This window comes from Engystomops pustulosus, chromosome 7 (genome assembly GCF_040894005.1).
Source record: "Engystomops pustulosus chromosome 7, aEngPut4.maternal, whole genome shotgun sequence".
Taxonomy (NCBI): domain Eukaryota; kingdom Metazoa; phylum Chordata; class Amphibia; order Anura; family Leptodactylidae; genus Engystomops; species Engystomops pustulosus.
Genome location: NC_092417.1, coordinates 68,835,438 through 68,856,636, shown reverse-complemented (window position 1 = coordinate 68,856,636; position 21,199 = coordinate 68,835,438). Strand labels below are relative to the sequence as shown.

The 21,199-nt window shown below is 42.5% G+C and overlaps 2 protein-coding genes across 5 annotated transcripts in view; one reads left to right on the top strand and one right to left on the bottom strand.

The window, feature by feature from the left end:
- Positions 1–2,799: 2,799 nt before the first annotated feature.
- On the top strand, positions 2,800–9,536 carry OTUB2 (OTU deubiquitinase, ubiquitin aldehyde binding 2). 2 transcript variants are annotated; one of them, XM_072116287.1, is made up of 7 exons: positions 2,800–2,874; positions 6,075–6,170; positions 6,682–6,800; positions 7,785–7,869; positions 8,435–8,629; positions 8,812–8,917; positions 9,194–9,329. In XM_072116287.1, the coding sequence occupies exons 1-6, from the start codon at positions 2,872–2,874 to the stop codon at positions 8,911–8,913; spliced, it is 600 nt and encodes a 199-aa protein (XP_071972388.1). In that variant the 5' UTR covers positions 2,800–2,871; the 3' UTR covers positions 8,914–8,917; positions 9,194–9,329. The 2 variants fall into 2 exon arrangements, with proteins under 2 accessions (XP_071972388.1, XP_071972387.1); XM_072116286.1 differs by lacking the exon at positions 8,812–8,917 and having other exon boundaries at positions 9,194–9,536.
- An 826-nt stretch (positions 9,537–10,362) lies between these two features.
- The window catches only part of DDX24 (DEAD-box helicase 24), a 39,269-nt gene continuing 28,432 nt past the window's right edge, over positions 10,363–21,199 (bottom strand). For all 3 annotated transcript variants that reach the window (XM_072116285.1, XM_072116283.1, XM_072116284.1), the window contains exons 2-9: positions 19,079–19,827; positions 17,812–18,186; positions 15,988–16,141; positions 14,977–15,492; positions 13,766–13,841; positions 12,600–12,788; positions 12,377–12,506; positions 10,363–10,922 (exon numbers count right to left, since the gene is read on the bottom strand). In XM_072116285.1, coding sequence (XP_071972386.1) covers positions 10,687–10,922; positions 12,377–12,506; positions 12,600–12,788; positions 13,766–13,841; positions 14,977–15,492; positions 15,988–16,141; positions 17,812–18,186; positions 19,079–19,814 — 2,412 coding nt within the window. In that variant the 5' untranslated portion in view covers positions 19,815–19,827 and the 3' untranslated portion in view covers positions 10,363–10,686. The remainder of the gene's footprint in view (positions 10,923–12,376; positions 12,507–12,599; positions 12,789–13,765; positions 13,842–14,976; positions 15,493–15,987; positions 16,142–17,811; positions 18,187–19,078; positions 19,828–21,199) is intronic.

Sequence of the window (21,199 nt, the reverse complement as noted above, 5' to 3'; positions counted from 1 at the left end):
GACCTCATAGAAGCGTATGAGGACGTAGCTGTACAATACGGCTATAGCACCCGTGTGCATGACCTCATAGAAGCGTATGAGGATGTAGCTGTACATAATACGGCTATAGCACCTGTGTACTTGACCTCATAGAAGCGTATGAGGATGTAGCTGTACACAATACGGCTATAGCACCTGTGTGCATGAGCTCATAGAAGCGTATGAGGACGTAGCTGTACACAATACGGCTATAGCACTTGTGTGCATGACCTCATAGAAGCGTATGAGGACGTAGCTGTACAATACGGCTATGGCCGCGCCACACGTGGCGCTTTTGTCTGCGTTTGCGTTTGCAAGCGCAGACAAAAGCGCCACGTGTGGCGCGGCCATAGCCGTATTGTACAGCTACGTTCTCATACGCTTCTATGAGGTCATGCACACGGGTGCTATAGCCGTATTGTACAGCTACGTCCTCATACGCTTCTATGAGGTCATGCACACAGGTGCTATAGGCCGGCGCCACACGTGGCGCTTTTGTCTGCGTTTGCAAACGCAGACAAAGTCGCGCCCACCGGGGGGGCCTCGGCCCGATCGCATCGGCGTTTTTCATGTTAATTTAACGCGAAACACCGGCGTCTCGTTCCCGATCGCAGGCGTTTCCATAGAAACGTCGATGCGATCGGGCCGAGGCCCGCCCCGGTGGGCGCGACTTTGTCTGCGTTTGCAAACGCAGACAAAAGCGCCACGTGTGGCGCCGGCCTATAGCACCTGTGTGCATGACCTCATAGAAGCGTATGAGGACGTAGCTGTACAATACGGCTATAGCACCCGTGTGCATGACCTCATAGAAGTGTATGAAGATATAGCTGTACACAATACGGCTATAGCACCTGTGTGCATGACCTCATAGAAGCGTATGAGGACGTAGCTGTACACAATACGGCTATAGCACCTGTGTGCATGACCTCATAGAAGCGTATGAGGATGTAGCTGTACAATACGGCTATAGCACCTGTGTGCATGACCTCATAGAAGCGTATGAGGACGTAGCTGTACAATACGGCTATAGCACCTGTGTGCATGACCTCATAGAAGCGTATGAGGACGTAGCTGTACAATACGGCTATAGCACCCGTGTGCATGACCTCATAGAAGTGTATGAAGATATAGCTGTACACAATACGGCTATACAAAAACAAAAGGTACCCCTTTAAGGAGGGACAGGGAAAGAGGGGTAAAAGGAAGCACTATGAAAGACCAAATTGAGTCTGAATAATTGCAGTAAAAAATACTTTATTAATGACTATTTAAGACATAATGATAAAAGCAGGATGAGAATCCTCAGACAATGCTGAGGGGGAATGACAGTGCAAGGCGGCGACAACAAATGAGAAAGTCGTCACCCCGGGCAGACATAGGAGGAATTACACATGGACAAAGCATGCACATGTAATAGGTAAGGACAGAAGGTACATATAATGAAGGCAACAGGTGTAAAGTGGCACACAGCTGCTAACATGCATAAACATAGGTAATGTGCACAAACAGGTAGAGATAATACCTTACCAATGAACAAAAGGATAGATGAAGTGGACCTCCACTGTCCGGGATGACGATATCCCCGACGCGCGTTTCGGCTCGTAACAGAGCCTTCGTCTGGGCTCTAGCACCTGTGTGCATGACCTCATAGAAGCGTATGAGGATGTAGCTGTACACAATACGGCTATAGCACCTGTGTACATGACCTCATAGAAGCGTATGAGGACATAGCTGTACACAATACGGCTATAGCACCTGTGTGCATGACCTCATAGAAGCGTATGAGGATGTAGCTGTACAATACGGCTATAGCACCTGTGTGCATGACCTCATAGAAGCGTATGAGGACGTAGCTGTACAATACGGCTATAGCACCTGTGTGCATGACCTCATAGAAGCGTATGAGGACGTAGCTGTACAATACGGCTATAGCACCTGTGTGCATGACCTCATAGAAGTGTATGAAGATATAGCTGTACACAATACGGCTATAGCACCTGTGTGCATGACCTCATAGAAGCGTATGAGGACGTAGCTGTACAATACGGCTATAGCACCTGTGTGCATGACCTCATAGAAGTGTATGAGGACGTAGCTGTACACAATACGGCTATAGCACCTGTGTACATGACCTCATAGAAGCGTATGAGGACGTAGCTGTACAATACGGCTATAGCACCTGTGTGCATGACCTCATAGAAGTGTATGAAGATATAGCTGTACACAATACGGCTATAGCACCTGTGTGCATGAGCTCATAGAAGCGTATGAGGACGTAGCTGTACACAATACGGCTATAGCACCTGTGTACATGACCTCATAGAAGCGTATGAGGACGTAGCTGTACAATACGGCTATAGCACCTGTGTACATGACCTCATGGAAGCGTATGAGGACGTAGCTGTACAATACGGCTATAGCACCTGTGTACATGACCTCATAGAAGCGTATGAGGACGTAGCTGTACACAATACGGCTATAGCACCCGTGTACATGACCTCATAGAAGCGTATGAGGACATAGCTGTACACAATACGGCTATAGCACCTGTGTACATGACCTCATGGAAGCGTATGAGGACGTAGCTGTACAATACGGCTATAGCACCCGTGTGCATGACCTCATAGAAGCGTATGAGGACGTATCTGTACAATACGGCTATAGCACCTGTGTACATGACCTCATAGAAGTGTATGAGGACGTAGCTGTACAATACGGCTATAGCACCTGTGTGCAGCAGTGTAGACTTAGGACTTACACACTGTGGGCGGGGAGGTAAGTGGGGGCTGATATAAGTGGGGTGGAGACACAGAGGCCAGTGCTGCTTGTGCAGGAAGAGAGAGCAGAGCTGACATGGTTGGTGCATGCTGGGGGTTCTCTCATAGAAAGTCCCTTATAAATTACAAAACCCAAAGTTGTAGATATGAAATGTGCGCTGGGACCAGTAGTGTCACAGCAGCCATGCGTTGCTATATTGTGTATAACCTGTGTATTCCTGCATAGGGGGAGGATAAGGACAGCTCTTGTGTTACTGTGTTGCTATTACTTGGTGATGTGTGTTTCAATGTCACACAAATCTGGTAAGGGAGACTGTTGTGAGATGACTATGTAAGGGCCTGCTCAGAGGAGGAGGAATAGGCACTCTGGGGTTTTTATTAGACTGTGTTGACACATTGCAGAACTGCATTCAGTTCTGATTGGGGTGATGTGTTTTTGGTCTGGTTTTATGCAAGCGTTTTCGGTCCGTTTAAAAAAAACGCATCAGTTTTTTGACTGTTTGCCATGCATCTATGAAGATAAACGGGTTCTATGCAGCAAAACTCATTGCAAACAGTCCAAAATGGATGCTTAAATGGACCAAAAAGGCCATGTGTGGCATCACCCTTAGGTTTTTAAGCAGTCAGTTTCCCAATTATCTTAAGATAAATGGGGAAAAACTGTCAAGCGGATGGGTTTTTCAACAAACGCTTGCATTTTTTTTTTTGTTTTTAACGGACTGAATAAAAATGGCCTAAAAAGGCTTTAAACTGCTATGTGCGCCAACACCCCAAGGGTGAAGACACGTGACGTTTTTGGGCCGTTTTTAGTAGAGCGTTTTCTGTGTTTTTTATGATCTGAAAACGCACTAAGGCTGCATTCACACGGACATGTATTTCTCCAGTCCTGTATCTACAGGCTGTATTTCTGTATAAATACGTGACGTTTTTCATCCGTATGCAGCACGTATTTAACCCGTATTTTATACATGCCCATAGACTTTTAGGGCATACAGAACTGAAATACGGGAGAAAATAGGACATGCTCTATATTTTTATACGGCCAGTATACGGTCCGTACACTCCAGTGTCAAAAACGGCAATATAAATGGTTGGACGTATTGTCCATTGAAATGAATGTGGCCGTATGTAACCCGTAAAAAAACGGTACGTATACGGCCGTTTTTATACGTCCGTGTGAATGTAGCCTAACTGGCGCCAGCCTCAGGGTCCAGCCTTTTACATTTAGGGTGAAGACACGCATGGCGTTTTTGGGCCGTTTTTGGGCCGTTTTTACTAAGTGCGTTTTCAGATCGTTAAAAACGCATGCGTTAAAAAACGCATCCGTTTTTTAAAAACGCATGCGTTTTTTGAAAACGCGTGCGTTTTTGTCCGTTTTTCATTGCGCAATTTCGGAAAAACGGACAAAAACGCATGCGTTTTCAAAAAACGCATGCGTTTTTAAAAAACGGATGCGTTTTTTAACGCATGCGTTTTTAACGATCTGAAAACGCACTTAGTAAAAACGGCCCAAAAACGGCCCAAAAACGGTGCAAAAACGCCATGTGTGTCTTCACCCTTAGGGTGCAGCCACAAGTTCAGTTTTTCAGATCTAGCTTTTGTAGCCAAAAGCAGGTGTGGATCATAATGGGTGAGGACTTATCGTTAAGAAGAGCTGCTGCTCCCTATTTTCACTCCACTCCTAGTTTGGGCATCAAACTGCATCTGAAAAGCTAAGTGTGGACGCCCCCTTAGGGTGAAGACACACATGGCGTTTTTGGGCCGTTTTTGGGCCGTTTTTACTAAGTGCGTTTTCAGATCGTTAAAAACGCATGCGTTAAAAAACGCATCCGTTTTTGCGTTTTTGTCCGTTTTTCTGAAATTGCGCAATGAAAACGGACAAAAAACGGATGCGGTTTTTAACGCATGCGTTTTTAACGATCTGAAAACGCACTTAGTAAAAACAGCCCAAAAACGGCCCAAAAACGCCATGTGTGTCTTCACCCTTAGGCCGGCTGCACGCGTGGCGTATTGAACCCATTTTGGCCCGTTTCTGTTAAAAAGGCATGTGTTTTTGACACATTTTAATTAAGATAATTGGTAAAACCGGTCAAAAACTCATGCGTTTTCGAAAATCTCATTGCTTTAATTCAGATTGTGCAGGTGTATTAAAGGGTTTAGTAAATCTGCATTGTAAGAGGGTTGTCTTGGTTGCCACAGAAATTGCTGTGTGAATGAGGTCTTAACATACAACTAATATCTATAATAAGGCTTTCCTACCCTGTTTATTTGGCATGTACTAGTCACATATACAGACTGACTGGCCCATAGGGCAACCGCAAATCCTCTGAATGATGGAGTACCCTCGCTTTAACAACTTCTGGATGACATCTTGATGCCCACTAGTATCATTCCTCCCTGGGCTTCACCTTCTCAGTTATACTGTGGTCTCCTTCCAGGTTTCTGCTGCAGCCTGAGGCCGGCTGCTGTGTGGGCTTGTAAGTCTGGCATAGAATGCCAATATGTTACTCACTGGGGGAGATTTAGCAGAGTAACACTGTTCAACAACAGTTTTGCTCTGGCACTTCTGCCCCACTGTCTACATGAGGACATTCTTAAAGGAAACCTACCACTTGAAGTGGCAGGTTTCAGAAGAAAACAGGGTGAGCTGGTGCCGGAGCTTATTTTTGTTAGTGTTTTAAACCGCGGTATCGGGGTTTAAAACACTTTTTAAACTTTATAGCCGGCGCAGGGAGGTACGCGCTCGGCGCTCACCATGCGCGCGGCCACATAGGAAGTGAAGGAGAGCCGCGCGCATGGTAAGCGCCGAGCGCGTACCTCCCTGCGCCAGCTATAAAGTTTAAACAGTGTTTTAAACCGAAAACACTAACAAAAATAAGCTCCGGCACCAGCTCACCCTGAGCTGGTGCTCGGTGTTTTCTTCTGAAACCTGCCACTTCAAGTGGTAGGTTTCCTTTAAAAGTTAGTGTGCAAGTTTATAAACCTTCTCACAGCTCTGTTCAAACTCTTTGATCGCCCCCTGGTGGTAAAATGGCAAAATACAAGCAAAATTATAACCCCTGAGAAGTTTATTTATTTCGTTGTTGCACTTGGATATTAAATTTTTTCAGTATTCTGTCAAAATGTCTTTGTCAAGTGTATTGCTCAGCACATGTACACCTGTAAAATTTTCTTATTTTAATACTCTGCTTGATGTCAGTAACTGAAAGCGGTGGCTGGAAACCTCTATTTGTACCAGTTCACAATGGATAGTTTATCCTCATATTTTGCTTCTTGTAGGCCGTTGACTCGTACGATTTGGTATCGGAGAAGTATGATATTGCCTTATTTATAGAAGAACACGGCAATGAGCCGTTGTACCAACAGAAATTGAAGGTAACGTTGTTTACCACACTTTGGCTTTGCTGTTTGCTAGGCCCTTTCCTTCTCAGTTTCTCCACTCAGGACCTCCCACATCCATGGAGCCCTGATTTGCTCATTTGCCCAAAATGGGCATGCTTGTAATGCAGACACTTAAAGTTGTGGGGGACATTTATCCATAACTCCCAACTTTTGGGCTAGAAAAAAGGGGCAATTCCTTCCTCCTTTTACATAAACCACACCTTATAATTTATATATATTTATATCCCCAATCATAGTATAATATTGACCACATGGTCCCCACATAGTACAATTCCACTTCCTATGGACACATGATAGACCCTAATGCAACTCCTAACTTGTGCAACATATTATGCCCCCCCCCCCCCCATCCTCCTGCCCTCCTCCCTCACATTGTGGCCTCCTGCCCTCAGGTTGGACAGAGGTGGGACAACTCTGGTATACTTCTAGCTGGTTATTTTTCAGTGGTGATTTTTTTTTTTCTCTTCCTCTTCCTCCTCCACAGGATTTACAAGGACGTTATTGTGCTGTTCGAAGGACATGTGCTGATGGCAGCTGTTTCTATAGGGGTCTGGGCTTTGCTTATCTGGAGTCTTTGCTTGACAAACCTCAAGACATCCTGCGGTAAGTGCCTTGTTATTAAAAGCAGTCTACCTCCTCTGAGCATTATACTCTGTGGGTAGTATGTTGTAGAGAAATGTACCGTGACTTCATAAATACCTTATTACTTGTGCATTATAGCATTTCCAGTCTGATCTGTATGCCAATGAGGTGGTTGCTGAACCAAAGTCATGGCCTTTGCACCCAGACCACTGCCTGTACATCTACCCTTTAGAACAGTGATGGCCAACCTATGACACGCGTGTCAGTGCTGACACGCATAGCCATTTTCAGTGACACGCGGCCGTCGGAGAGTTAAGTTTCATCCTCGGCTCCTACACGGCCAGGTGCAGTAGCCGGGAGGCTGAGAGATTGTCCAGCACATTGTAATAAATAGATGTAGTATGGCAGTACATGGTAGGATCAATCACACAACCTAGGATTAAAATACCCTAGAAGTTAAATAATTATACATATTTGTTATTTAAACTATAAATATACAAAATTATGTTTTTTTTGTCAAGGTGACACACCACCCGAGTTATGCTCGGTTTTTTGGCGAATTTTGACACACCAAGCTCATAAGGTTGTCCATCACTGCTTTAGAAGATACAACCATAGTGCATGAACTCCAGTATTGGCATACAGATTGGGAAACTGAATATTGGCATAATGGAGAGAAGTAAAGGTATTTTGGAAATCTCTGCATTTCTATTCAACATGTTGCCAAGTCATTACAATTGTGGAGATGGTAGACTCCCCCCTAGAAGAAATAGGACATTGAAGTTTCTCCCTTGTTTGCCTGGTCTATAAATAGACTTTTATTTTTTTTGGAGAAACGCTAGCTTGATTGGTGCAAAGAGACAAATTTGGCAGAATTGTCTGCACCTTCCAGACAATCCTGGTTAATTTTGGACTTTCAGCAAATCTGAAAGTGGCCACACATTACTCGCAGACCATATGGATATTTTTATGGTCCATACTCGGCTGTTTACTCTTCCTTTTTAGTTTTCGAGAGCGTGTGGCACACAGCAGACAAGAGCTCTTTGCTGCGGGGTTCCACGAACGTGAATTTGGACATCACTACGAGACAGTAAGTGTGACCTTTTTGTTTCTACAGCTTCTCTGCAGACAAAGACAGAGTAAAATTTATTACCCATAGTAATGAGCACAGTTGTCAATTTCAAGCAAAAAAACCCAACAAAATTAAAGTTGAGCTTTGATTTCTCTTGGCAAAAAGACAGTTTCCTGCGTTAAAGTAGTCATGTCTGACATTCTTTTTTTTTTTTTTTTTTTTTCTTGTAGCTCACCCACACTTGATTGTGCCCCTCATTTAATAGAATTCTACAGTTGCCTGTGTGCAAGGTGTAAACTTGACTTTGTTCTGTCAGCAGTAAATGTCCTAAAAGTGCAGAAGTCTACGTACAGGTCACAGGGGGAATGTATTCCTAGCATGATGCTCACTTATGGTCGTTACATACTGAGTATATAGCTGATGTTGAATGATTCTATATGGTGCAATATTATCATATTTTAGGGAAATGGCAGGCATCTTATTGTATCCTCTGTTGCTATTGTGATGTAGTGCCGTTGTTCATGATGGTTGTAGTATAATTTTTGTATGAAATGTTTCATGTTTTTATACTGAACTTTTTCAGTTTCTCAGTCTTGTAGATGCCACAGAGGACGATAGGTCAGTGGGTAACCTTTTGAGGGCGTTCAACAATCAGGAAGTCTCTGACAGCACAGTCTGGTACCTGCGACTTGTTACTTCAGCCTTCCTGCGAACCAGGGCCGACTTCTACCAGCCATTCATAGAGGGCGCCACATGCATGGAGGACTTCTGTGCTCAGGTAACCTGTATATCCTTGTATCTATTTTTCTGTCATCTGTATCTTTTCTAAAAAGATGGCAGGCACAGTGTATAATACACCTTAAATAGTCAAGATTTAAAAGCTGCAGCATCTGTTTATTTCGGCTGTGGTTAACTGCAGTTTGTGGATAATATCTTATCCATTTTTTGCTTGTACTGTAGAGCTCATCATATACTATATTTTTCGGACTAGAAGGCGCACAAACCATACTTGCAGACAACAGCTGCACAGGTCTGCCACCTGCTGGTCATTCATCCTTATAATCAGGTGCGCCTTATTCATGAACTTGGACATTTTAGCAGGCATTTATTGATGGTGCGCTTTAGTCCGAAAGATACCTGCATCAGGCTAGTTGCCAGAGCTTACCGTATGTCTTGTGTGACCATATACTAATACAATCCAACATTATAGATTTTATTAACTTTAATCTCAAATCACATCCTAGTAAACAATTTCAGTAACCAGCAACATTAAAGGAATACCATAGAAAGTAATAGGTCTGTTACTATCATCCACTGTTTGACTACCTTTTACCCCTTCTAGAATGTGGAACCCATGACATCCGTGTGTGACCACATCCAGATCACTGCTGTGACCCAGGCGCTAGACATACCGCTTCTAGTGGAATATGTTGACTCTCTGGACTATGGAACAAATCAGCATGTCTTCCCAGATGGATCTAGTCCATGTGTCTATATGCTGTACAAGCAGAACCATTATACTGTACTATACAAGCCAGGAGTGACCACAAAATGGAAATAGCTGGATGACTTTACTTGCCATCAGGGTTTTTTAGAACACTAAAGGGGTTGGCCACTTTGTTTTTGTAATGTGTATGGACAGGATATTGGGTATTTAACATATTGAGAGTTCTACACAGCTTTCTTTTTGTCAGGAAAAACCTAGTTCACAAATCTTTTACCTCATCTGCTGCCATTCCTGTCATAAATGGCTGCAGATGAAGGTTCATGTGATCCTTGAATGCACATGACCAATTGCCCTTCCAGGACCTTATGATGGTATTTAGGAACACAAACTTGAGGGAAAAAAGTCCTAGAAGGTAATTTAGTCATGGGCATTTGGGTAATGGCAGCTGATGGAAAAACTATTTATGAACATCTTAATGTGTATTAAAAATTACCTCCTATTCCACCATTACAGGAAAGTTGAAATGGCCAGCACAAATGATACCATGATGCTAATGTGAGGAATAAAAACCTGATCGCAACTGATATATGAAAGTAGTATCTAAATGTACAAAGTGTTGTGCATGTGCTGAGGATCCCTCCTTGGACTAGAGAAAACAATGCACCATATAAATCAAGTTGATCCAGCACCAGGCACTTTACTTTTGTAAAACTTGTCAATGGACTTGACAGCTTAGTCATTCCATGAAAACATTGCACAGATACAGGGTATAAGTAAAATCGGCTCACCAATGAGTTTCGCACATAGCCAAGAACACTGGTTATTACCATACCTAACATGGGTTGTTTGAAATGCGTTTGTTAACAGATTTTACTTATACCCTGTATATGTGCAATGTTTTTATGGATTGACTAATAACAATAAGTCCAATAACATTAATTTGATGAAATGGAAATCTCTAAGGATCAGAGTTGAGATCCTATGCTTTCCTATAAAAGATATACATGTATTTGTCAGGTGTGTGTAATAATACTAAAATTAAAAAATGGGCATTACAAAAAAAATAGATCCAGTCTGTTTAATACAGCTCCATGGTTCAGACCCTGCCTTATCAATGTACAGCTGGGTGACAGTATTGGCAAAAATGTGAAAGATTATGCAGAATTCCAGGAATTGGGGATGGTGTTTTATAAGATGTATATATTATGAAATAAAGCTTTTTTTAATTCATTAAACAGATTATCATTCCTTTTAGACATCTGTGGAAGGGATAACAAAAAAAAAAAACTTTCCACCATTGTAGCTGGTGCTTTGACAGAATTTTATATGCCCAAGTGGAGAAGGCGGTGACACAACATTGTTTATGTTGGTACAAGGCACAATAGTCTTCAGGCTTTGTGTTTCCTCCGTTTCTTCTTTGCGCTCTGCTCGGAGAGGGTATGCAGGGCGCTCTCACCTTTGCTGAGGGGAAGGCTAGGCAGGGGCAAATGGCCGCTCTGTGTTGGGTATTTAGTTTTCATGACATTCTTGAACATGGGCTGGGATAACAGTCTCTTTAGTTGCTTTTTCATCATCTTCAATGCTTTCTGTTTCTGCAGGTCATCTTGTTTATCCTGCTTTCCTCCTAGAACAAATTACTTAATCAATATTCTGACAATCTTTACAGTTTGCTCACTCTAACACAAGGGGAAAAGTTCCATTGACTCCTAGGAAATGCATAACTTTCTGCCCGCTCAGTGTATCAGGCTTGATATATAGCATATAACTGTCACTATATTCTAGGTGTGTGTAGAGCATATATATCTTCCCCCCCCCCCCCCCCATGTTATTCCCTATCCACAGAATCTGTGGGTCCCATCTATCAGATTAATCCTGCCCCCTAACCATGTGGATAATGACCCACAGGGCAACCCTTTAAATGCAGGGAAGTGGTTACATTCCAAATAACTGAATGGCAGGTCAAGCATATGTCCTGTTTGGAATAATAATAATAATACTTTATTTATATAGCGCACACAGATTACGCAGCGCTGCACAAGCATATCAAATTGGTCCCTGTCCCCATGGGGCTCACAATCTAAACAACCTAACAGTATGTTTTGAAGTGTGGGAGGAAACCGGAGTACCCGGAGGAAACCCACGCAAACACGGAGAGAACATACAAACTCTTTGCAGATGTTGACCTGGGTGGGATTCGAACCCAGGACCCCAGTTCTGCAAGGCAGAAGTGCTACTCACTCAGCCACCGTGAACACAAAGGCACTAAAGATTATAAAGCACCAGAAGTAGCCACGAGGATAAAACTTAGATGTAAGGCAACTGCTTACTCAATTCAGAATAAGCGCTGTAGATTTTTCATTGAAGAATGATGGAGGGAAAACAGACTTGGCTACTTTACTACTATCAGGGTAGCTTGACACCACGCTGTCCAGGCCTCAGATAAATCCCTAGCAGTAGCCAGAAGCATTGAGTACAACTCTGGGTGGTGGTATTTTCCGGGTCATGGGGTATGATAAATGGATGGACTCAACAAACCCATTATAAAGACTTAAACATTTCCATTGCCTGTCTGTTCTATTCCTGACTTGTGTATTTAGGCCATGAAAGGTCTTAAAGCTTTTTTTTTTTTTATAGAATGGATAAGTTACCAATACCCTAGATGCACCAATCACCACAGTACAAAATGACACTCCAGAAATTAGAAATACCACTACAAAAACCAAACACAGAAAAGGCCAAAAAAAATATATCTATCTTCTCCTCCATGTGCTGCCCATGCTAGTTGTATGCTGTAGCATCAGGACCCAGAACTACAACAGGAGAGGACCTGGGAGCAGTACAGTACACCTGACAATACTTACCACAGCTGATAGGACCCAGTAGCAGAGAGTATCAGCTGCACTCACTGCTACTCATTCTCCTGCACCAATGAACACTTCAGTTATGTAATGGAAGTGCTCACTGGACTGTCAGCAGGCTGCAGATCACAACTCATGGCTTGACAGGATATATGTGCTCCCCCGATTCCCCTTTTAGTTGAAATGAATGTGTGCTGCACTTTTTTTTTTTTTTTTTTACCTATTAAGTCATCATCGTCCAGTTCTATTTCAAGAGCATCTGCTGCTTGCTGGAGCCAGGAGTTCTGTTGTTGTGCTTTACTGTTAAAATACTCCATCTTCTCAATCTGTCTGGCCAAATTTACACGTTCCTGTTGAGAGTAGAAATGAACTGCTATCAATAAGTGACTCTCCACTAACACTGTTAGTTTTCCCATCAGTATCAGTTCACACATTTCCCCTACCATAATCCCATTCATGCATCTTGGCTCCACAGGGAATAGTGGAAGCTCATCATTCTTTTGAAGGGTCTTGAAGATTTTTCTATAATTAATCACATCATCTGGTCCAAGTATGAGCAAACTGAGGCCATCACTAGAGGCTCGAGCTGTCCTGCCACTGCGGTGCACGTAGAGTTCTGATGTTCTGGGAACCTGAAAAGAGCATGATGTTAGTTATAGCAACCCCAATGTACAGACATACTACAAACAAAGTATGAGGGAAATTTATCCAGCACACCATCGTATGCTGGAGACGTCATGAAATATCTGGCTGGCCAGCTAAATTAAACCAGATCCGACCTGGTTTAGTTTTGCATGAAAACCAGCAAATTCGCTAGTTTCTCAAAAGAAAGTCGGCTGCGCCCACATGACGAGGAAGTGGCTTATTTACAATTCTAATCACAAAATACTGAAAACTGGCATAGAAGCAGTGATAACTCTCCTCCTATATGTTATCGGTTATTCAATGAATAGTTACAGAAAGTATTTTGGAAAATTGCTTATCAATTCCTTAGAGTTGTCTAGATCTCTTCTTGCTATTATTCTATAGAAAACTTCTAAGTTTACTTCCTGTGGAGTGAAATCTGTCCTTGTTCATGTGATGTCACACAGAGGTGTATGGCATCACATGACTAGGGGGAGGTTAACAATGAGGCTTCCAACAGAACAGCAAGGAGCTATGTAGAAATCCACAAGGAAGTTTAATAGAAAATCTTTTGAAAGATTATGTAACAAAATAATAATGCCCCTTGCACACAATTGTGTGTATTTTGCAGGCTTCAAGCAAGGGAATGTGATCCCCCCCCCTACTTGTGGCCCACCTGACATGCGCCGCGCCCCCCCCCCCCCCCAAGCCACAAATTAAAGAATTATAATCCCGAAAATCCCTTTAAGGTCAGCATATAAAGTAATGTCCCTGCAATGCAGATTATTTTCAGATTTAATGGAGCCAAAGAGGTACAGAAGGGCTTCTCCACCTGTTTTCTGCCCACATGCCCTTTGTCAGGGGGGCAGGTGGAGAGACTATAGCAGAAATCTACCCGCATTTATTAGGAGGCCAGGGGACATTTTAAGACTGGCGGTTAAAAGGCCAAACTTAATAAATGCAGCCAAGCAAATCTGGACAGTACCTGGTAATGCAGGACATGCTGGATGTTGGGAATGTCTAGACCTCGAGCAGCGACATCAGTGGTGAGAAGAACACAGCTGAAAGGAGAAGAAAAGGGATAATTATGGCCGTAGTCAACAATGCTATTCACATTTGTGACATTTCTCAATACATTTATCCCCTAAAAAACCTCAGTGCTTCTGTTTAACATCTGTATGCCTTTATGTTATCTTAAAGGGTACCAGTTAGCGGATAGTGAGAGCTGGTTTCAATGTCCCTGTATGCAGGACACTAACAGTGAAGGAATGTTCAAAGGTGGGGAGACCTTGACTTCAGTGATAAATTCTCCACCTCTAACTTTATACAGTTTATGTCTCATATCAGTGGTCTTTCTGAATGATGCACATGGAGCCATAAAACAAACATGATCTGGATGGTGCTAATATAACAGGTAGTGGTTTATTAAGACAAGTTTCTTACAAGTACTCAGCATGCAAAAATGCAGCATTTCACAGATATAAGTCCAACCTGTCTCCATTAGTCCTGCTGTACACTGTTTCAGTTGCCCCTAGACACGACTCAGTAACTTCTCACTAAGGGTTGGGTGGCAGCCAATTTGTATTTTTGTGTGAGATTGTGGAGCTGAGTTACTGTCTGTCTCTGCTGTGTGGCTGTAGTCACATCCCCTGCCTGGAGCTCAGAGACAGTCACTAATAACATCCTGTCAGCACATGGTGAGCAGAGAGAGAGGCTGCAAACTACAAGGAGACAAGTGATCCGGAGGAAGGGAGAGGCAGGCACAAGTCAGTAAGATGTAGCAGCGCTGTGTGTGCAATAGGCATCTCATCATCTCTGATCCGTCTCATCTCTCCGTCAGTGTGTTAGTACAGTGTCAGAAGCCAGATGAATGTGCATATAAACCCTGTACCCTGATAATGTAACCTATTGTCACCCCACAGAACTAGATGGATAATACGGTAAAGTGTCTGCTTAGTAAGGCCTTTTCCACACCCCGGGACTTTACACTGAGCAGCATAGTGAGTGATAGGAGGTAAAAACAGCAATAAAACTGTCAAGTAAGGGGTTAAAATGATCTTTATTGTGTTTACATCATTAGGGGATTGAGATGTGCTGACAGGTTCCCATTAACTATGACCTCTCACAGGATCTGGACACCCCTATCGTGAAACACACTGTACTATAAAGTTAGAATATTAAGGATACAAATGTTACCTCTCCCGCTCAGCAAATCTCTCCAGGTTTTTAAGCCGCTGTTTCTGGTGCATGTTGGCATGGAGAGGAAGTGGATCACACTCCAGGATGGTGAGAAGAGATGTCAGCCTCTTAATGCAGTCAATGCTGTTGGCAAACACCATGGTGCGACCCGGGTACTGCAGCAGGAAGTAATAGAGGTAGAAATCCTTGTCTTCCGCAGTGCAGTGGATTCTGGTTTCGGTTAGTGTCTCCACAGTGGCCTGTTTCCTGGTCAGATCAATCACCTTGGGTTTCCCCTTCAGGCCAATCTTCTCCATCAAGCTCTCCAGCTTCCCTTCTTTGTCCATCTTCTTGAAGTTCTTCTTCTGCAGCAGGCGGCTCGGGGCTTGGTGGATTAAAGTCAGGGTAGCAGAAAACACAAAGGTCTGTCTCTGTGGGTTATAATGTGTGTCACTTAGCATCTCTAACAGCTGTGACAATTCCACATAGTGACCCTTCTCCACCATCCTGTCCGCTTCATCAATGACAAGGCATCTGTAACATTAAGCCAAAATTTACAGCTCAAAAAATATAAAGCCAGTTCCTTGTGCGGAGAAGAAAACTTCAGGACTCCCGCATGAACCACACAGTTACAAATTTAAGAATAAAGAAAAATAATGAAGACCATGTAAATATGCAGAAATTAAAGATGCAAGGGACACATTTTTTAAAACCTCAATATCCTTATTCATGATAGTAACCAATGAAAATAGCAACTTGCCAAATGACACTCTGAAATGTTTGGAAACGCTAGATATACTCTTTTCAAATATATCCCCTATAACATGTCTCCAGATCCTTCTTCATAGTTTACTAATTGTACAAGCTACATACAGTCACTTACAGACAGACCCGGGAACTGCCTGCATTGAAGGTGACATTACTCTATACAATAAGATATACAAATATATACAACACATTTCTTGATTTAAAGAACGCAAATAGCATCCATTAGTATCTACTGATGTGGTGCCCATCACTGTCACTCACCGTAGCTGGCGCAGGTTATACACATGTTGGTGTTTCTCTTTTATCATCTCCCACAAACGTCCTGGTGTTGCAATAACAATCTCCGGCCTCCGGTTTAACACTCTCTCCTGCTTCTGCGGGGCCATTCCTCCGACCACTATGGCCGTCTTTATCCCTGAAAGCAGCAGCAATACATATATATAGTGCAGGCACAGGCTGACTAGTTCACTGCTTCAATGAAACAAAAATGTCTGTTGTTACAAATCAGATAGGTGTTTACAGCCATATGAGGTGCAGTTCACATTTGCTTTAGGGCTTCAGTTATTTTGAGCCAAAACCCCAGAGTGTTCAAATACACAGAAAATGCTTTCCATCGACTATACAGAGGTATGGTACAATTGAAAAAACTTGCTCTGGTTTTGTGTGTTACAACACTCCTGGTTTTGGCTCAAAATAACTGTAGGAAATAACTGAAGACATGTGAACTGAGATGTGAACTCTTAGTCGGTCAACTCTCTAAGTAATATCATTGTATAACTCTACTTGCACATTATTGTATGTCTAGGGGTATATGATCATTCGGACCTCAAGAAAGCGGTATGAAGCCAACATGGGCCATATCAATATATATTTTTTTTATAAAACTGTTGAAAAGCAAAACGGTCTACAAATACAATGAGAAATACTACACTTTCTGTACAATATGTAACCCCTTGTACAGCATTGTCAATTCCATGTTGCTGTATGGAAAAAAAAAACAAAAAAAAAAAAAACAAACATACAATTTATAAAAACAAGCGCAAATAAGGGGAGGGCAGATGGATGCAATAGGTGTGGGAGTAAATTAGTTATATAGGTGGCACGGTGGGCGAGTGAGTAGCACTTCTGCCTTGCAGCACTGGGGTCCTGGGTTCGAATCCCACCCAGCTCAACATCTGCAAACAGTTTGTATGTTCTCTCCGTGTTTGCGTGGGTTTCCTCCGGGTACTCCGGTTTCCCCCCACACTCCAAAACATACTGTTAGGTTGTTTAGATTGTGAGCCGCATGGGGACAGGGACCAATTTGACATGCTTGTGCAGGACCAAATCCTAAAGGAAAAATTGTGTCCAAAAGTAACCATCACATGACAGACTCCAAATCTAATTCAGTCCCGATTTTAGTCACAGTTGGGGTCACATTGTTCTGATTTCAGAAATCTGACAAGAATCTGAGCAGTGACTTCTCCATCACACTTCTATAAAGCTGAAGAGGCTACAGATCTATCTATCAATTTATGTTGTCAAACATTGACACGCGGGTGCACCTTCCCTTTTGAAATAACACCTAACAGGGATGCAAGGCGGGGAGATTTATTTCATTAGACCAAAAGGAGCACAATTCCGATCAAAAATCACAAATTGATGTTATCTCTAACATGTGGGCGTTGTTCATAGTAAAGCAAGGGCAGAGCGAACATCAGAACTCATCCCTCAACTCGTTATCCTCCAAAGATATATGGCTACCACAGTGGAATGGAGGGGCAGCCAACATCAGGGCTGGGAGCTTGTTTTCATCCACAGAAATTGAGGGCAATGTACAAAAAACAAAGGGCATATATAGTAGGGGGCAATAAAGGGAGATGGGAGCACAGAGAACAATTGGGGAAAAAGGTTTTGAGATTGGGTGTAGAGAGCATGGGGCATTAAGGGGTGTGTGTATGTGTGTATGTGTAGAGGGGGGGGGGTTGCAGAGCTTGTGAATAAATCTTTTTGTTTGGAGAGAGAAAAAAAATATTTTCATTTTAGCCAAAATCACACAGCCCTACATAGAAGGGTACAGAAACTGTTAGATGTATGAAGACTTACCAGTAAATTGCGCCACAGCATCAATGTGATGTTTGACCTGTACAGCCAGCTCTCTAGTTGGGGTCACCACCAGTCCTAGCAGTGGCTTTTTTGTGTCACCCTGTGAGGCAGTTTTTGGTGGAGCATAGTTAAAATTAACATCAACATCTTCCACAACTTTTACACAGCCCATGGTAGAAAAATCATCATCATCCTCTTCTTCTTCGGTTTCATCCTCCACCTTTCCATCCTCAATCTCCTTGCTCACTGCCTCTCCATCATCTTCCACTGCCTTCTCCTCCTCTTCTTCTATTGAAGTTCCATGTTCCTGAGCTTTCCTCCATTGAAGTATGGAGTGGATCATAGGAATGGCAAAGGCGAGGGTCTTTCCACTTCCTAAAGTAAAAGATAAAACAAAATAGAACAGTGTCTAAAGTAAGATCCATTTCTTTGTACTGTGACCGGTCTGCAAGCCAGCCAGTCTTTTCTTCAGTCTTTTCAACAGCACGTGCAAAGAAATTGTACGGCAACGGAAGGAACCAGTGACTTGGGGAAGTCATCAACTTTTACTATGAAAGATCATAGGAAAAAAATAAAAATATCCATTAGTTAAAGTTATGCCAAATTCCAATTGTACATGGAGACATTGAAATTGCTGCAATTGTACAATATATCTTAGGCTATATTGTTGCCTTGGAAGCCTAGCTTAAAGCAAATCTACCATTACAGTCAAGCATGATAAAAAAAAAAGGACCATGATAAACCAGGGACACTTACTCATAGATCCAGGCACTGTGACTGTGGTAATATTTATTAAATGTGGACTCCTTCCTTCTAAAATTATGCTAATGAGCCTCAAGGGCTCTGGGTGGCATTACCAAAGCCCATTTTTTCTGAAGCTTCATGGGCTGTTACAATGAGCAGAACATGTTTCACCCAACCCTCTGATCTCTCTGCCTGTGTAATCTAACAGCAACTGGAAGTACAGTGGGAAGTTAGACCCGCTTCATTTTCTATAGAATAAACATTCATTCAAAACCTTGAAACCCCTTTAAAATGACATCAGTTTGCAAGGAAAGCACAAATTGTGTTGAGAAAAATAATGCACGTATTTTCAAATACCAGTCCAGCTCATATTTTCACTGGAGTGAAGTGCACCTCTGGTCCTCAAAAGGTATAAATTTACATCAATTTCAGTTTTTGAAAAATAAAATTATCATACAGACGGTTTCTGACAGCAAACAGAGATAGAAAGTGTAGAAATATTATTTGTGTCTTATACACCCACCTGTCTCTGCAGCACCTAAAACATCCATCTTGTCTCGGATGGCAGAAGGCAGAGCCAGAGCTTGGATTGGGGTTGGAGCAGCAAACCCTAAATAGCTCAGAGCTTGGAGCACCGGTGGTGGAACAAATAGGTCTTTCCAAGCTGAAACATCAACATTCTTGCCGGCACCACTGGCTAAAGCCCCCACTGCCCAATTTTTTGTTTTTTTTGTTGGTTTGACAGTCAGGACCTCTTCTTGCACTTTAACACCTTCAATCTTCTTTTTTCTTTTTTTATTTTTCTTCTTGTTTTTATCCGGCTGAAACTGCTTCTCTTCTTCTTCAGCAGTAAAGTCTTGACCCTCCTCTTCTTTATCATCATCATCATCTTCTTTCTCATCTTCCTCATCTCCAAATAGGAGTTTGTCTATCTCATCTTCAGAGTCTTCAGTCATTTCCTTAGGTTCCCATTTTTTCTTTGCTTTTTTTTTCTTTTTACTCTTCGTGGAGCTGTCCTCGGGCTCCTCTTCTTCCTCATTAAGACTGCGTTTCCGTTTCTGTGTTCCTATCAATTGTTTGGATGACCTCACCAATTTATAATCTTCAAGTTCCTCAAAACAGACAATGTCTTCCATTTGCCCAGCTCCGAAAAGAGTGGGGTCCACGGAGACCGGTTTCCATTTTCCTATTACTTTGATGCCCTTCCTCTGTAATTTAAATGGGACTCTGCCAACTTTCCTTCCCTTCTGTGGCTTCATTTTTCACCCAAACCTGGAAATAAAATATAAGATTTCAATAATTTAATAAGTGGATTAGGCTTTTGGAATATCATGTTGGCCTTTAAATCCCGAAATAACATTAGTTAATGGGGGCTCAATACAATCATAGCCACCTCAACCCTCCATTTTCCACACATAACTACACTTTTCCCTAATCTTAGGCTTTGAAGAACCATGCATATTGCTATAGTGAAAAATATAACTTTGTTAGAAACTTAAAGAGAACCTACATCCAAATTAACCCAAATTAACCCAAATAAATACTTAATTAAAAACTATGATTAGAAAGCATTGCCCTTATCCCTAAATGGTTCCATTCCATGGCTGCAATGTTAAAAAATCAGTTTGTAAACTTATATGCAAATCATCTGATGTGGGTCCAATGCAGCTCTGCATATTCTGTAGTTACTGCATTGCCCTGCCGCCTTGTTCATAATTTACAGGTCTCACTGCTACCGATCATACGGCTACATGCAACATTAAGAGCTCTGTTACATCATTGGCCAATTCATGTCATCTAAGGTCTTTATACAGTCTACTCTACCCCATGTATGTATCCGATTATGCCATGATACTGCAATGTGATCAGATACAGACATGGGATAGCCGTTGCAAACATAACTGGGTAAAGGGCCTTAGCTTGACATCTCCCTGGTCACATGACATGCTGAGAAGGGGCATGGGACATGAGGAGATGTAGAAGAGCAGGGCTGGCTTTGCAGGACTAGCCCCCTCCAATGCCAGGTAATAGAGGATAAAGTTGATTTAAGAGGATTTGAGGAAAACTATTTTTAGCTAAAAGAATGGTGTCAGTTAATCAGGCTCTATGGGAACCTGGCACTATTTGGATTTATGAAAATGTGGTAACAGGTTTCCTTTAAAGAAGAACTATCATCATCTAACTCTTTCCATTCTTCAATAGTTATTGCCATTGATGTAGTTGTAATTTTTCCCTCGTCTCCACTATTCCCAGGCGACCTCTGACATTTTTTCAGCTGTCTTCCGCTCCATACCCTGACCACTCGTGACAGTGGAGAAACTTGGAAGCATAATGTCAGCATAAAATCAGTATTGAATGGCTAACTAGGTCATGGACTGGCGCTGACAGTCTTACTCCACCCATAATAACAATGACTTCTTGGGAATGGTGGGGGCTCCAGAAAAAAAGCTTCTTCTGCGCCAAAATTGGCGAATTGGCAACTATTTAAAGTTACAACGAGTTTAAAAGGGTTGTCCTAGATTAAGTAAAAGTTGCAAGGTCGCCTTGGGAAGGGGGAGCGCCAAGGAAGGTAAGAAAATATCAATCTGAGACAACCCCTTTAAGTTAGTTGATCTGGTGAAAGGTCCCGTTTAACAACTACGCA